The sequence below is a fragment of the Cygnus atratus genome, chromosome 5 (assembly GCF_013377495.2).
Source record: "Cygnus atratus isolate AKBS03 ecotype Queensland, Australia chromosome 5, CAtr_DNAZoo_HiC_assembly, whole genome shotgun sequence".
Taxonomy (NCBI): domain Eukaryota; kingdom Metazoa; phylum Chordata; class Aves; order Anseriformes; family Anatidae; genus Cygnus; species Cygnus atratus.
In genome coordinates this window covers 6649451-6666977 of record NC_066366.1, presented here as the reverse complement: position 1 = coordinate 6666977, position 17527 = coordinate 6649451, and the positions used below count along the sequence as shown (strand labels likewise).

Sequence of the window (17527 nt, the reverse complement as noted above, 5' to 3'; positions counted from 1 at the left end):
CAGCACTGAACTTGGCAGTATCACTTGTTTAAATTACAAAACAAAACATCTCTCTAGACAAGTCACTTATTCTCACTTTGTCATGATTATAATTACAGATGTCCTCTTAGAAGACCATCTGGGCAAAACTTGCATATTGTCATCGTACATTTTAGTCCTGCAATGGGGCTGTTCAGCTGGGAATAGAAACACTTCATTTTGTTACAAAATGGGACTGTATTTATCATTTTTGAATGGCTCCTTTTTTTAGGTTAAAAAGATTTAGGTGAACAGGTGCAGACCACTAAGCTTCACAACTATCATTTCTCCCTCATTTCATTCCCTAGACTGCTTTAGCTGGAAAAGAAAGCAAGCATATGGCAGTTAGCAGGCATGCAAGGCATCAGTTCAAATTCTTATATTTTGGCATATGACAAGCAACAGAAATCAGCCCAAGGGCTGAATAATCTTAAGTATACCACCTAGCATGCATTTGTCAAGACATATGCTCTTGCAAGCATACCTGTAACTTCAAACTATCTTTGTCATGATTACTTTGAAAGAAAAATATTCAATGGCTCAATGTGACTCATTTCCACCTGTCAGATTATTTTAAACCTGTGAAGATCAACAATTCAGCTGTTTTGCTGACTTCAACGACTTTTTTCTTTCTTTACAGAAACTACTTTTTTGTATAAGAAATAAATGGAAGTCGAGGCACTATTTTTGAGTTAGGAATTGAAGGTTCACTTCCCATTCACATAAGTGGGCAACAACAGTTCCTCCAACAGAGCTGCTTTCTGCTGCTCTGTCAGCCTATTTTACATCGTGGTACAAAGAAACACATCTAATTGTTTACCAAAGCTTTATGGACTTGCATAGGACTAAAATACTAGTTAAAATACATGTGGTCAGAATTGAAATGGGAGACCACCAGCTACAGGCTTCTGGCCTAGAATTTAAATTCCAAATAGCAGCATTGAAGCACTTAGACCATAATAAGCAACTGAAAAAAACAGGCAGCCACTGATCTCTACAGGTAAGTCTCCTCAGTCATTTGTAGGAATCACTGGGACTCCAGTTCGTTATTTCCTTTTGATACAGCTCTCAACAAAGGGAAAGGGGTTCTGCCAATTGGAGTGGAAGGGCAGTCAGCAGTATTTCTTTCATCCTGATTCTCCTACCTTCAAAAATAATTTTGATTTTTGAAGGAGCTCATGTTTAAGTCCAAAGCAGAGGCCTGTAGCTGAGTGGTGATGTCATTAACACATCAACTTTTCAATGGAAAAACAAGAGGTAAATACAAATGCATGAGGTTGCATCTGTTTGTCATACTTCTTGCCCCTTCCTGCACTTGGCCCACAATGTCTGGCACTGCTGCCCAACAATACTGTCCCAGGGGAACCCAATTAGCTCAGTTTCTGTCTGAGTCTTAGACTGAAAGTTAAATTCATCCCTGGTATAACCTGGGTGGAGTTACGACATTCTCGCCCTATGCTTTCATTTGCTGTCTTTTCCCAGCAGGGTTCCAGTTAACATGCCTCAAGATCAAAATAAGTTAAAAAGTAAAAGCCCAATTTTGCTTTCATTGAAGCACAGTGCCAAAAAGTAGTCAGAGCAAACCTGCTAGAGAGGACACAAAGAAGACAAGGGGGAAGCACACCAGGCCTGTTTTACCTACTCTTCTGTCAAGCAAAAAAAAAAAAAAAAAAAGTAAGAGAAGTGCTAAACAAGGAACTGCTATAAGTTTGCTATGACTGAAAAGAATAAAAATGAATATAAGTGTTGTTGTCCACTTACCTTATAACCAAGAGCCTTAAGTTCACTTGCAGAGCAAGGGTACAAGTCCATGAACTTATACCTGTCTACGAGCAGGGCTGTTTCTTTACCCTCATATTCTTCCTTGAATGCTGTAAACCTCCGTTTTTCAACTTTCAGTATACTAGCTAGATCACCAATGTTACTTTCAAAAGCTAAAAACCGAGCCCAGATTTCCCTGTAAAAGAAAAAATAAACAGACAATTGCTGAAGGAGAAAGTCTGAAAAAATCCCAATTATAAAAACAAGATGAGGTAAATCTGGGAACACATTACCATTTCCAGTATTTATTTTCATTGCACCTGTAGCATGCATTACTTTCCCAGTACCTTACATATTTTTGTAAAAACTTTCAATCTAGTGGATCATAAAGGACTTTAAACACTACACATTCAGCTTATCTCTGCAGTAGACCTTTGTCATGAAAAGAAAAAGATTTCTGGGATAAATGATTCCAGCATTTGAGGTTTTTATCAACGTAAGATGCACAGACTACTCAGACTGCTACACATAACTTCACTCTGATCCCGCATGTGAGGGATTTTTCATTATAGAATATGATTTAATTCATCTTCGTGGCCTAGCATATTCTAGCAGGCAAGAACAATATCCTAAAACACAATACGCAATACTTCAGAGTTTTATGTAGCCCAAAATTTATGTAGTCCTTGCTTGTTTCTTTGTGCAAAATCTCATGCGTAACATGAATAATATCTGGCCATATTTCTGGACTTGATTAAACTTTCATTTGGAGTTCATCTTTGAAGAAGATCCAGCTTTTAAATCATCTATTTTGTTTTCTTCTTGCTTTAAAAATGGGCATAAAATATTTCTTACAAAAGGTGAGAATTAAAGGGTAGAATGACCACGGACAGCAGTACAGTGTTTCATTTCTTAGTTTTGATGCTTGCATCTACCGGAGTAATAATGGTAAATGCTTGGAATATAAAGGGGTTGTTAACCATCTTTTAGAGAAATAAATTCAAATAGTAGTAATGAAAATGTGCCAGTGAGTGGCAAATCCAAGACTTTTCTGGTTCTTACACTAGTTTATTTTTGGTTCTTTCGGCACTATTCAGCATTTTCCTCAATAAATTCCTGACTCACTTTCTGTAATGTAATGCCCTGTCAATGAAAGATGTCCTCAGCTCCCTCTCCCCATTTATCTAAAGCAGGCACCGAGTGATATGTCTCATTAGCCATGCCACCTGCTAGAACTACTGAATCCTTACCCAGCAGGAGGATTTTGCACTCTGTCCTCAACAATCCTGTCTCAATGAGATTTTAAAATCAACGAATGAATTTCACTGCAAGTGGGATAGGAACTTGCACATATCTGTCACAGTTGCTGTTATTTTAGACAACATTGACAGGGGACGGAACGTCTTTAGCTAACTTTGTCCTGCTCATATTTTCTATTTCTTTATGATCTTTGTAGTTGAAAGGGGTTATGTATCTTTTTTAGTGTAGTGAAACTGCTTTTGCAGACATACCCAGATTTCTCAGGTGGGAGGCTCCCTGAAGTTAAAACACGTTCAAACAAAACTCTTGTATTATTGTCCTCTTTAAAAACAGAAAGAAAAAAAAAAGTCACACTGAGTAAAATATATTAGAGACAATTTAAAATCATTTCAACACGTACACTGAATTAAATAAAAGGCTGACATTCTGATACCTTGATCTGATTTTCAGAAAGGAGAAAAAAATCCGAACACCTACATAAAACTTTAACAATGTCAAATTCTACTGTGAATTTGTTATCTGCAAATCTCATTTTATTGTAGCAACAAACCAATCCTAATACAGGTTCTTTATAATGGCACAGCTATTATTTGACATAACTTCAGGATCTCTGTTTTATTTTCAGTTTTTCTTAATTATCACAATGGCACATCTCAATATTTTTTTAATTGGGCTCTTCAGTCAATGTAATTCTCTGTTGTATGTTCCTCAGAAGCCCTCCAAAAATTATTAGACCTGGTTCCCAGTTAGCAGTTAGCCTTTGTATGTTGCCAACTGGAGGAAAGGAATGGTTGGTTGGTTGGTTTTTTAAAACTGCTAGGTTCTGTCCTCACTTACTAAATATTTTACCGTATCTTACATTTACTGAACTTCCATGATCCCTTTTTTTTTTTCTCCCCTTCAGTAAAGCCTGCCAGGTTGCTAAGAGAGAGCAATACACTCATGAGTTTTGAGAAAATTTTTGTGACGGTGATCTATGGAAAGGCATTTCATATGTTCATGTAGATCTACAATAATTTCTTGCAACTTTAAATATATCCTGACTTGAAAAAAAATGTTATGCTTAAAACTGACAGAAGAACAAAGCTCTACATCTATTCAACCTTTCATGGCCTGCAAAAAAAGGTACAGTACTGTAGTCTGCCAGGAGAAACTCACGTGCCTGATGCCTACAAAATGTCCTCAAAGGTTCAGAAGGAGAGCTGCCTGCAGCCACCACTCACCCCAGCCACATGAAGGCTTTCTCACAAATTCAGCTAGCAATTCATACTAAAAACCAAAAGGGCTTGTGTTACCCCTATTCGTTGTTATACCACAAATACTGAGGTAAGGTACTGAATACTTGAAGAAACACCAGAAGAAATCTGAATATCTCAGAGGTATCTGGCAGACACGAGTCAGCAGAGGAAGAGCCCAAGGACAAATGCTTCTTGCCTCTTTTAATTTCTCCCTTCCGAGCTCCCCACAAAACATGTACTGCAACAGTTCCACACAACGGTCTCAGTCAGCCCCTGCTCCCCACAGCAGCCCGGGTCTCTGCCAACATCGCTATGAACTCCTGCATCAGCAAGCCCCAGGCAGGCACCTGCCCCCACTGCCTTCCCCAGGGCTCCGCAGCCCCAGGGCCCCCTGCCCATGTCCTGCTTCCTCAGCTCTCCTGCAGGATGGTCTCGAGCTAGTCCACAAAGCTGCTTTTCTATCTTACTCTTCTCACCTATGTGGGAAGAACGAGTTTCAACTAATTCTAGCATGGAACAACTCATCCACCACTCCTCTCATGCCAACTTCAACCCCCCACAGATCTTTTTGCCCGGATTAAAGTTTCTCAGCATATTTCCCATTATTCACAACAGGTGCTTTAGAAATGCTGCACTGCAAATGAGTTACCAATTTGGAAAGTTCACTTTCCTATTAAGTAGCAACAAGATCTAATGTCAATACACTTCTGGAACTTCAATGCGGACAGAACAGCAGTTTTTTTCAAATTAACTGCTGAGTTTTATGAAGAGGTTTTATTGCTCTTCATGAAGAATTAAAAGTAAAATACAAAGAACTCAGCCTGGACCCAAACTCACTGAAGGCAGATTAATGCTTCATTAGTTGTCTCAACATTTAAAGCTTACCGTTAAGGTGAGACAGGTAGTCAATATATGCCAGTACATATTCTGGAATGTCCCCGTATTTCTTCAGCCCCAGCTCAAAAATCTTAAAGGCCACAGACTTATCCTGCAAACATTAAAAAAAAAAAAAAAAAAGTGTATTAGCTTCAGTGAGATGCACACCCTCCCACAATTTTTGAGTACCGAACGGAGCAGCTAGAATTACCTTACTACAATAATACTCCATTAAAGCTGCTGTAACATAGACATGGTGGCGGGTTCGGGCATCTTCTCTTGCTTTCTTAAATATCATTCTTCCAGATTTTATGCCTTCTGCTCGCCTTGCAAATTTCATATATTGGATATAAACCTAAGATACATGTTAATATTATATAGTATCAGTGCTAACAAAGAAAGAACACTAGGATATAATGACTTTTTGGCTCTATCTGGAATAATCCGTACTCACAAAATACAGCTAAGAAGCCACAATATAAACAAACAAGATTGTGTTATGCCTCTGTGTCACAATGCTATAAATACTGAGGTAAAGCTTTTTATATACTTGGTTTAAAAATGGAAAATACCTAAGATCAATCCCCTGAAACAGCAATAGTTAATAAACATATTTTTCAAGGTAGGGTAAGTGGATAAATCTAACTTCAGAAAATTAAGGACTTACAAAAATGACAATATTCCAATAAAGCTGAGACATTATAAGGTTAAAGAGTAGGCAAAAAGACCATTGAAGTATTTTACTGTATATTATGGGATCCAAACCACAAATCATTTTATCTGCAAGTATTTATACCCACTCAAAAAATAATGAATGTGCTATTTAATTCATTGGCCAATTTGTGATTTGCATTTCTTTGGAATTTAATATTCTTCCACTCAGAATTAGATCACAAATAACAGCATTCCTCAAATGGGAGGAACTGGTATGTGCTTTCTCAGAAAATGTGTGTTAGGAAAGCATTGTGATTCTGAGCTTAATGAATAAACATGTCAGTAAATTGATACCTTTCCTCTGACAATGACCTGTTTAATTTTAGACCTCAGACCTTCTTCTTCCTTCTCATGCTTTGTCATGTCTATAAACCACGTCACTTTTTGAGGGCAGGTTACGTTCTCACACCATTTGTTCAGTACTAGCACAGCTGGCACTATGAACCATGCTGTTTACTACATAAGTAGATGTACAGCAATAAACTTTGATACTTATATGGTGCATTACAAATTTATTTGCAAACTACACATACACAGAAAGGTATTTATTACTTTAGGGAGGGCAATGGGCAAAAGCAATGTGCTTTTAATCAGTTAAGGAGAAGCAAAGTGAAATTTTAGTTGGGCCAACAACACATACACCAATTCTTATGAGATGCTTCATAAAATCTTTAACATCTGACATCTTCATAACTTGTTTTAAGAGGTTCTCCAAAAGACACAGAGGAGAAATATGCACGTGACTTAGTGTCTGAATGGATTAAAGCCTCTAATTATCAACCCTGCTGAAATTTTAATCTAATTCTGTCATCTCAGTACTCCACCTGCTCAATCATCCTTGTGACCCAATAAACTCATATAAGTACTTCCCCATTCTCTGAGTGTACTCAGGTGACTGTCTATGCAAATGTGGAAAAACTCAATACTAAAGATCATCTTACCAGAGTCGGATCAATATCTTCAATAGCCAAGAGTCGATTATATATGCTGTGTACTTTCTCATACTTCATTCGACTCTAAAGTAAATAAAAAGGAAATAGAGAATGCTTGGTAATACCATTAAAAACCACCTGTGAGAATGCAAAAATCAATCTGAAGAAAAAAAATAAAATTTTTGTTTCTTTTTTTCCTCAGTTGGACACTACGTATGTCAATCATTTTAAACTGATGCATTTTTTTGTCTTGTGCAGTCATTTCTTTACTTTCCACATTCTGTTTTTACTAGTGCTTACTACATACATGCTTTCCTAGAGTCTCTGCTGTCTTTTTCTAATTTTGTAGTACTGCAACAGAACTGACATTTTAGGTGTTTGGGATTTGAAGACTGTTTCCTTCATCTTCAACTAAAGGTAACTTGCAGAGCAGCTAGGAAGACCACCTTCACTCTAAAACCTACACATTTCAAGTAATCCATTCTGTTCACTGCCAGCTGCAGCCCTCCAAGCTGCATGGTGCAACCTTTAAAAACTTTAATAGCCAGTATGTTTAGGATACAAGAGGCTGCACTGAAAGCCAAGGATTTTTCTTTTAAGTGCAAAGATTTGTTGGCTTTTGTCCTCAGGATCTTCCTGCAAAGACTTTCATGTTACAGTAAATGGGCAAAATACATCCTACAGAGGATTCTATAGTCCTCATATGATCAGTGGGAAATTGTCCTCATTTCTGATGGTTCATGTGCAAAAACAACCCTTGCTGGGGCATTACTCATCAAGTCTGTGTGATACAGTGGTAGCCATGGAAACACAAACATAAAATCCCCCAAAATTGGGCAGGAAAGGTGTTCTTTTCCTCCATTTTAAAAATGAAGAAGCTGATGTTCCAGTAAATGTAAATTGATCGGTCTTTCAACTTCACAGTAGTTTGAAAAATAGTTAATATTTAAGTGGAAAGGCCTTAGATTTTCAAAAGAATTATAACTAATACTTCAGGCTGTCTCTCCCCCTTTTGTCAGCTCAGTCTCAGAAATACTGAATGAGGTTAAGGCTAGAAAAAATCAGCAAAGTAATTGTACAGAGAGTCTGTGTATTCAGTATGCTTCAAATAAATGACATTATTGAAGAGAGATGTCTTTGTGTTTTAATATCAGTACATCACTGTTTTGGCTCACCTCTTCATAATCTGCGTATGCAAAATAAAGAAGCATATTCTTCTTTAGTAAAGTGCTGATCGCTCTTTCATAAATATTAGCAGCCTCATCACTGAAAAGTTTGGCATTGTTCATGTCCTGTTATAAAATAAATATGATAATTGTTCAACACTTGTGACAGTGAAGGCCCATCTATGTAATATCTTCTCTGCATGAAAAATTCCACTGAGTGCCCATACAATGCTCCAATAAAAAGATACTCATCTCCCCAGTACTTGAGAAATCACTACAGCCAAAAAAAATAAACCACAACAAAATAAACCCAAACCTAAATCTGGCCAACAGGAAAATAGTTTTTTTAATAAATGTTATTATCCCAGATGCAAAATAAATAAATAAATAAATAAAATTTAGTAATTGAGCCCCAAATTTAAAATTCTGAACATGACACAAGTGTTTGAGACAAAGATGTTTGAGACTTTTTGCTCCCCCCTTGGTTCTTAAGTATTTGAGGAAAAATTAACAACAGTAGACTGCATTACAGCAATTAAATGAGAAAGAAAACTAACAGCAATCTCCTTACCCCTTTTTCAGCTAGCAGCTTACTAGATTGCTCAAGATACTGTGCAGCTTCATACCAGATATCTGGGTGATGTCCCAGAACCAAAAGGCATTGCTCATAGGCAAACATAACTAGGAGGAAAAAATGTAAGAAATATTCCTTGTATATTACTGCAGAAATAGTTCTACCTTGCACAATGAAATACAGAAAACAGTGAATAAATAAAACACCATTAACACTAATGGGCTTTGAATAGAACAATCACAATTGCAGCTCTTTTATATCATCTGGAACTTCATGAATCCTAACCAGCAGCTAAACCCTGCCTCATCCACAGAGGAAGAAACAGAAATCATCCAAGAACATCAGCCATAATGTTAGGCTGTGATCCACCATTTTGTGACCTCTAATGAGATCAGTGGCATACGACTATAGCACTGTACCCCAAATCCATGTATTGCTTTCAGATTGACTTGAGTAAAAACTAAACATTGTTTAAAAATCACACCCACACAGTTCAAGACAGGCAAGAAAAAAATCTTGACTGATTTCTGCTAAAGCACCATCCATGAACATTAAAACACATTATTATCTACACTGGAGGCCATTCATTGAGCTAAGAAATACAATTCTACACAGCCCAGAGCAGTATCTAATTACCTCTTTTTGTTATGAGAGTTTGATCTTCTGTGCGTAGTGGGTTGCTCTTTTCCCACTGGATGTATTTCTTCCACATGTCTACCTGCTGAGCCTCTTGTGGAGTATTTTGTGGGGGGACAGAAGGAGCGTTGCGGTCCAGGCCTTTCATAACTGTCTCATATTCCTGAAACAGAAACAATGTTTTGAACGCCAGATTTAAACCTACAAAAAACTACAAAACTTAGTTTATTTTTTATGAAACTGATACAAATATTTCAGCGTACCTACCTTATTAATCTAACACACATTTTGTTTTAAAATAAGAACCAAATTTAGAGCTAGTTTGTAGAATTAAATAGAACAAAGAAAAGTAAACAGAAGTTTGTACCTTTGCTACACGTCGTGCGTTCATATAATCTCTACTCCTGTCTTCAATCATCTTCTTAGCTAAGTGAATATTGATTCCCTGGAAAAGGGTGAAAAAAAGGAATTGGGAGTATGCAATTTCAATGTGGAATTCCTGAATCTCAATTTATTCAGAAAATAGCTTGAAAGAGGATGCAAAAGGGAGCATGAAGGTCAAAGCTATTTTAAAATACTGATCTCAAAAGGTTCTGGATATTTCTTCACAAACATATCACAAAGGGGCAAGAACGTATTTGCGAAGGAACACATTCAATACAAAAAATCAGATGACCTAAAACATCTCAGTATATCTTTAATCTTATCACTTACAGCTTTCAAGATGCAATGAGCTTTACATAAAACTGATGGGGGAGAAAGCAGAGGAAAGAATGGATCTTTAAATCAGTTTTTTTTTTTAAAGCATGGTCAATGCCCAGGTAGAGTCACAGTTCCCTGCCTTGCTGCTGCCTGCTCTTCACTGGGTGAACACAAGGACAGCATAGGAGCAATTCAGTTTTCATTGACAAGCAATAACAGAGACTGAAGTCAAAGCTCACTGCTCTGCCTTTTCCTCTCTGTTCCTGAAGCAAGGGATGGCCATATGCGTACCTTTGCCAGCTCCAAGCACCCCAGAGAAGGACACGGGGCAGGACCCGTGTGCGCTCAGAGCCCTCCAGAGCAGGAGGGATCCAGCCCAAGGCAGAGCTCACAACTCGATGCCAGGAACGCAGGCCAGGCAGCGGGCTCCCAGGCACTAACCAAACCTCAAGGAGCAGCTCTGATGGCAGGATAAGCAACCACTCTTGTGCTCACAAAAGTCAGGGTGGGTTTTGCTGAAGTGACTTGCCAGGATTTTGAGCAACGTGAGCAGTGTTGAGTCCTGTTCCAAGCTGGCATCTGAGCTGGGGACTGATCCCTTGTGGCAGGAGCAAGAGAAAGGCCCCATGTGGACCCTCGCCGAGCTATATGGGCCAGTTAGAATATAAACCCAGCAATGCCCCACTTAGCCCCTTAGTTAACTAATGGTGCTGGCAGCTGACAGGCAGATACTGCTACCCAGTAACTACTGACTGAGCTGAAGGGAAGCTGGAGAGCGTTTTACCCACGAGTATTTCACTTGCAGCAAATACCCAGTGGCCTTTTGTACCAAGATCTACACATGAGGTTTCCCCCTAAGAGCCCTGGTGCCCAGCACTGTCTTACTCCGCACCAGGATGGTCTGCAAGCTGAACACGAGCTGCAGAGACCCATGTCCCAGCAGCCACCAGCCCTCGCCTGAGATGTTGTTTTGCATGACAGATGCCAACCAAGCAGCCTCAACTAGAAGATACAGAACAAATGTAGGCCAGGTTTCAGCTATCATCTTGACAGGCTCCCTATGTATTGATGAAACCAGTAGAAACAAGCAGTGATAGCTTTCATTTACTGTGTGGGAGAGGTTTACAGGGAAGTTTCTGGCAGCAGCACCGGATTTTCCTATGGAGAAGGCATGTCATTTGGTACCCTCCCTGGTGGTAAGCGAGCCAGCTGCAACACCGCTGAGGACCGAGCTGGTGATGAGCTATGGCGGGACACACTGCCGGCTGCGGGTGCCAGGAAGTGCTCCTGCTGGCTAAGTGGTGTCTAACGTCTGAGGTCAGCAACCCTACAACTGGCACGGTCAGAAACAAGGGAAGAGAAACTGTCCCTTCTTCCCTGCACAATGCACAGCTGACCCATTGCGTGCCAGCACAGGCACTGCTGGTGCAACATGCGGGATGAGGGAGCGTGCCATACCAAGGTGTCTGCTCGAGGGTGCTGAGCACTAAGGCATTTATTCTCGGTTCTGCATTCTTACCTGTGGTGAATGGGGTAGGTTAACAGGCTGCTACCAAAAGTGTTTACAAGTACACTACAGAGGTGCAGCTACAGATCAGCTTGCAGGGTCAATGAGTTGAGGTTGTGCTTGCTGAAGACAGTGTGGCAGCAGACTCACCTGAATTGATGCTGTAATGGCTTCAGATGAAGGATGGTGGGGAGCATTTAAAAGTTCTTGAGAACATGTGACTTAATACTATGGAGGAAATCTAAACCATCACAGCTGAATGCCATTTTACCCTGTTCAACTGGAACGAGGGAAATGCCTCCTTGCGATAGCAAGCCCCCATTGCCAACTGATCTGCCCCAGCTTTCATTGAATATATTCTCTGCCATTGGTAACAGTGATTTCTAATTCACTAGCAAATCAGATGGGCCAACTGGGGAATAGGACAGTTAAATGCATGCTACAAAATCTTTAAAATAATTAAAAAAAAAAAAAGATCAATCAGGTACCTGTACAGTTTTGCTACAGGTGTTTCGGTACGTAGCACACGCAAAATGTTTTTTACACTGCCAGTCATCTCTTATATGTAATTATTTAGTGGATGCAATTTGGGCACTATATTTGATTATAAGATTATTTTTTTTAATGTCACAAGCAGATTTAATGTTTTTGATTACCTCTTCGTATTTGTTATAATCTCTCCAGAGCTGTTCTATGTTAATCATTGGATTCACACACCCACGCTGGTAAACCCTACGGACAGCTGTTATCCTCTGGTTTTCAGCATAAGATCCTACTGCTTCTCTAAATAGTGGGGAGAGAGATCAATGTCAGCTGTTACAGACCATCACCAGTATGAATATCAACATTACTTTAACTGAACTTAAAATAAATTCTTTTAAGGTACTTACACGCCCTTCAAAAAATTGATGTAATCCACCCAGATCTATGCAAGAAAAAAATATTAAATATAATGAAATTAATGTTTAATTGTACTTGATATAAAGTTAGAAATTAAATGTGTTTTCATAGAAAAAACATACCTGGTATGACATGATTTCCATGCCAATCTTATCCAGAGCAAAATCATATGCCTGAGCCATTTTTTCTCTGAGGAAAAGAACAAACCACAAAGACCATAGAGCAACTCTTTAGTATTTTAGAAAAATCTTTATTTAAGAGCATTTTTTTGTGCAGCAAATTCAATATACCTTGAGGAATGAAAAGTATCATCCAATAGTTGAGAGTAAAAAATTTGCATTTGGATATCTTTAAATTCTGATTTTAGGTTTATTTTTAAGAGAAAATTGTTTATATTTATTGGTGGCAATATTGTATACTAATCGCTCCCAAGAACCCCCTTCCTCAAGTATGTGGAAATCCATGCATATGAAGTGCACTCTAAGTTGAAAAGATAGAAACCAAATGCTCTCTAAATGTTCCTTGCTGACAACCTGTTGTTTCCTTTTTCTCTCAGAAATTCTCGAACCTTGTAACTCTCTAAGAACATAGAAAGGATGGGAAAATTAGGAGTAATTCCACTGTGTGGAAAATGGCCAAAATCTTTCATATAATCTACCCTCCCCCCAAAAAAAAAAAAAGTGATTCACATTTTTTAAAATGTTCACAGATTTTTTCTACTTGCTCAATTTTCAATGAAAATAGCTTTTACACTGTCCCACTTTTCTCCCAGTTTCCTTTCCTTAGAAGGTTTTCACTACCTCACTACTTTTTTTGTCCACGTTAAAGGGAAAAAAATAGAGTAAAGTTAAATGACAGAAAGATAACAGATGGGAGGAGGAAAATACTTTTAGAAATTTTTTGAAAACAGTATTTAAAAATAAAAAATCTGCATTTTTTCATGTATGCATCAGTGACTGTCTTAATGGTTGAAGTACACAGAAATTATGATGGGCTGGGAAAGAAACAGTTTGTAGATGCTGAAGGACTATTTTTGAAATTTCAAGCAGGAAGAAGGAGGACTGAACTCAGTCCACAGGACTATACACAAGCAAAATCTAGTAAGTGAAAAGAGATGAAAACTAGCATGCCCCAAAGATGTTGACACCCTGATTTTTTATGCTTAGTAGGCCTTCCCAAACTTATTCTAATTACTGATTTACTATTAACTACTCAAAAATAGTACCTCAACTGGAATTGATTTTGAATTTTGTGGAGACTAAACAGGGCACTAAGGGGGAGAATAGCAAAAGACCTGTCTGAGAAGGAAGCATATTTCAGATTAGCTTAAACACCAATCTCATTTGCAGGGAAACAGCATGGGTGCTCCAGATGGTCCCCCGCTGCTGTCCCACCTCTACATATGGACCCAGATGGAGGAAGAAATTTTACCCAGCAAGCTTAATTACAGAAACTTTAAAGAAAATGCTTGCAAAATGCAAATTATATATTATTACCACCACCACCCCAAAACCACTCTGCTACAAGGTTCCCAAGCAGGTGTGAGACTCATGTTCTTCCCCATCCCTTAGTCAAAAATCAAGAGGAGAGTCATTATAAAACTAGAATAATTCAGAGTAACTCTGTTAACTTACTTGTAGCTAGGTAGCTTCCCCTTGGTTTCTCGTACATAGGAAAGGTAACATTTCCATAAATCAATGTGTAAAACCTTCATAAGGCATCGCTGAAATAACTGTTTAATACATCAAGAAGATGTGATCAGGATTCCAATACAGAATTAAGTTTCTACTTTTAATGCTATACAGTATGAAATAAAATAATTTTGATAATTATGACTAAAATTTATAAGAAAGAATAAATTACTCATTTTTTTTTACAAAAATACCTTCATGCTATGCAAGGAAATTGGAAAGAATTAAACAGAGAAATTCCTCTGCTCACTTCACTGATTAGTTTGGTAGCAACAACAAAATCTACTTTAGTGTTATTTCCTGTGTTTTTGAATAGCTCATTCAAAGACAGCCACAGTTATTTTCAATCTCAGTTAGTCGAATCAGAAGATATTTTTTTCTTGCTATAGATATATATCGCATATATTGATAGGACTCACCTTTTCCACTTTGTCATAATTTTTTGCTTTAATCTACAGGGAAGCAGAAAAGAACAAATCACTTAAACTATTTTAGAATAGTAGGAATATATTTTGCATACAGTATTAAACATTCCAGTCTGGCTTCCTAAACTAACTACATTCCAACTTCACATAATGCTGCAAAGATACAATTAAACATATAAAAACTATACCTAGCTTAGCTTTTTCAAAATTTTCATATTTTTATTTTTATTTTTTTACTTCCATTAGGGCCAAAAATGCAGTCTCAGTAGACAAAGTTACTTTCCTATAGTCTGGTTTGGATACCCACACTTTCCTCTTATTCTGAGGAACTTTGTTGTCTTAAGTGCATATCTATTGACTTAGGTACCAAAGTCTCCACATCAGGATTCAGTAAACCCAAAATACCATATTTACAAATATGTAACATGTTTCTTTTATCATGCTTTATATTTTGACATTTATTTCTCAAAGTAAGCTTTGACTTAACAGGCTGATGCTGAATAAGAGAATAACGCACACTCCGGAGAACCTCTTTTTCAACACGTGCCCCCCCAGCTCTGGTGCTGCCCTCCACAAGACACCAAACTGGCTGGTGCCGCAGCACTCATGTCATTCAGACAGCACTGCAGGGTCACGGGTGAAAACTCAGGCTCTACAGAATAGGCTTCCTTTCACACAGGACACAGAAAAGCACAAGACGTAGAAGCTGACTGACACTGCTCTTCACGTGCTTAGTAGCTCAAGTTATGCTAATGTACTGGGCACCCTGAAGAGACAAGGAGAATCTGAAAAGCCTCTAGAAACACGTATCTGTTTAGAAATAAACATCCTTTAATGAAATTTGCTATGTTGCACTGCACTTTTTTAAGTATCAAAACCCCCATTTAAATCTCATTGCCCTTTGTTGAGGGGATTCACAGCTGTTACTTCAGTGGGAAGCAAGAGGGCCGCGTGAGGCTCGGACAGCCTCTTCTTCTCCCCAGGCAGCACAGGGGGATTAACCTAGTAATTACATCATTTTACATTGTTCTCTTTTTAAAGCCTAAGAGAATTTTTAATGGGAGCCTTAGGAAACATGACTACTCTGCAGGAGGCCTACGGTCAACCTTCACTGTACCACGATCCTTCTTGGCTCCCTTTCCTCAGCTTCTCGGCTCTCGCCGACACCCCGGCCTCCAGGCCCCTCTAAAACAGGATCCCAATTTCTCTCTCTCATCAACCAGAGCAATTAAAAATGCAGGAATTCAAGTGAATTTTGCAGGCAGATGTTATAGGCACGCACTGCAAACTAGAACCTTGTGCTAGCAGCTCTTCCAAACTGGAGCAGCACCCTGCCCAGGTTTGAGTGATCTGACAAAACCCTGTTTCGCAGGAGTTAGGCCTAGTTACCTCATATACTGAACACACAGCTTTCACAGAGCTTTCACACTTTTTTTTTCTCTGCAAACTACTCGGTTAGGAGATAGCTGCCCATAGGAATGACCGACTGCAGAAAACGACAGTGCTCTGCAATAACACGGCTCAAACGAGTCAGGTGAACGGACGGGCACGTATCTTATTTCTGCTTCCTCGCAGCTTCTAGTGAGAGCAGCACAGCATTTCAATCTCTAAACAGCAGTTACAGTATAGCTGTTTAGGCAGAAGACTTTTGTGAACACAAGTGAAGGAGTCAGATCCCACCCTATTTTCAGTTGAAGGAAAACAACTGCTTATATTTTAAATTCCTCCTCCATTGCAAAGTCAAAAAAAAAGACACCTCCCATTTTCCCTTCATCCATTTTTGACAGTTACAGTAGCATTTCAGGTTCTTCAGCATCTCTTAGAATATGACAAAAAGGATTCAGCTCTCAGTAAGGAGCAAGAGCTCTCATCAGCGTGTCCTACCCCCTGCATACTCCTTTTGTCCTTGGCCACCTAATGGAAAAGAACAACTTTTGTTTTGCATGCCTAGTACAGTGCGAAGCTGCCTGCACGTTTTCCCCCTTCTTTTACTCAATGAAAATCTTCAATAGGGAGAGTAGAAACTTTTTTTTTTTTTTAAGGAGCAAGTCCCCAGTAAAAGGAATAAATTGATTTTTTAATGAAAATTACTCCGTGGCTTTGTCACTGACAAAGGCACAGAAGGTGAAAAGAAATTGTATATGCTCAAATTAAAAAGCCGTAGATATGCAGGACAAAACAGCCTACCCTTCAGTCTAGCCCTGCAAAAAACGTTTTGCATGCCTGCTGCGAGTTACTCCGCCAGGGAGAACTCCCAGCTGCAGCTGGCAAGGTGAGGATGCTGCCTGCCTGCTTATCTCCCTGCCTTTATCAGCCAATAGCCCACCAACCACCACTATCCCATATACATGACCCAGACTGATCTCAGTAATTTTATGACATCAGGTAAGTGCGGAGCAATTCCACTCAATTGTTTACCAAAGCAATTTTATTAGTGTGTGGCAGCACTGTCACCGAACACCACCAAAAAACAGAGCATGAGGAAGACCAATTAGGTTACATGTGCTTCCAATGAACTGATTTGCACCTCAAGACCTTTAAGATATTTTTGCTAAGAAAAATTAATATTCTTTATTTGCGTGTGTTGTAACTCAAAGAACAAAGTATTTTCTACATGAATTACTAAATACATGAAAAGCTGCTGTCCACACTTGGACTTTTTGGACTTACGCCAGTGTTATGTATTTGTTACCCATTTTCAACATCTAATTGTTAGTGAAATCTTGGTACCAATGAAGTTATGAGGTTGAAGACGGATTGAAAAAAAAAAAAAAAAGGAAAAGAAGAGAAAAAGAAAAGAAAAAAGCAGCACTTGCCAGTGCTTGCTAGGCATCCCTCACTGGAGTTTTTACCAAGCCCCAGAGCCAGAGGGAAGAGGAGCTATTTCTCCTGCTGGAATTTGTTTGCACTTCTTGGCTCCCAAGCAAGCATCCTGGCTGCCCTGGCACAGGAACACCTCAGTGATGGGGCAAATGGAGCACCAGAAAGGGCATGCTGCCTCCAGGACCCACTACCACATCTTTCTATGACTTTTCTTGTTTTTTTCTATTACAGACACAGGAACAGGCAGCGCTCAAATACAGACAAGCGTTAAAGGATTGACATGAATGTTGTATTTTTGTTCTTT

At 38.9% G+C, this 17527-nt stretch overlaps 1 protein-coding gene across 1 annotated transcript in view; it reads right to left on the bottom strand.

Moving 5' to 3' along the window:
* The window catches only part of CSTF3 (cleavage stimulation factor subunit 3), a 50640-nt gene that overhangs the window by 2687 nt on the left and 30426 nt on the right, over positions 1–17527 (bottom strand). Inside the window, exons 4-17 of the mRNA XM_035549986.1 lie at positions 14395–14427; positions 13919–14016; positions 12407–12473; positions 12275–12309; positions 12041–12167; positions 9543–9620; positions 9176–9338; positions 8537–8646; positions 7975–8091; positions 6809–6883; positions 5365–5508; positions 5163–5265; positions 3291–3360; positions 1780–1975 (exon numbers count right to left, since the gene is read on the bottom strand). Of these exons, the coding sequence (XP_035405879.1) occupies positions 1780–1975; positions 3291–3360; positions 5163–5265; positions 5365–5508; positions 6809–6883; positions 7975–8091; positions 8537–8646; positions 9176–9338; positions 9543–9620; positions 12041–12167; positions 12275–12309; positions 12407–12473; positions 13919–14016; positions 14395–14427 (1416 nt within the window). The remainder of the gene's footprint in view (positions 1–1779; positions 1976–3290; positions 3361–5162; positions 5266–5364; positions 5509–6808; positions 6884–7974; positions 8092–8536; positions 8647–9175; positions 9339–9542; positions 9621–12040; positions 12168–12274; positions 12310–12406; positions 12474–13918; positions 14017–14394; positions 14428–17527) is intronic.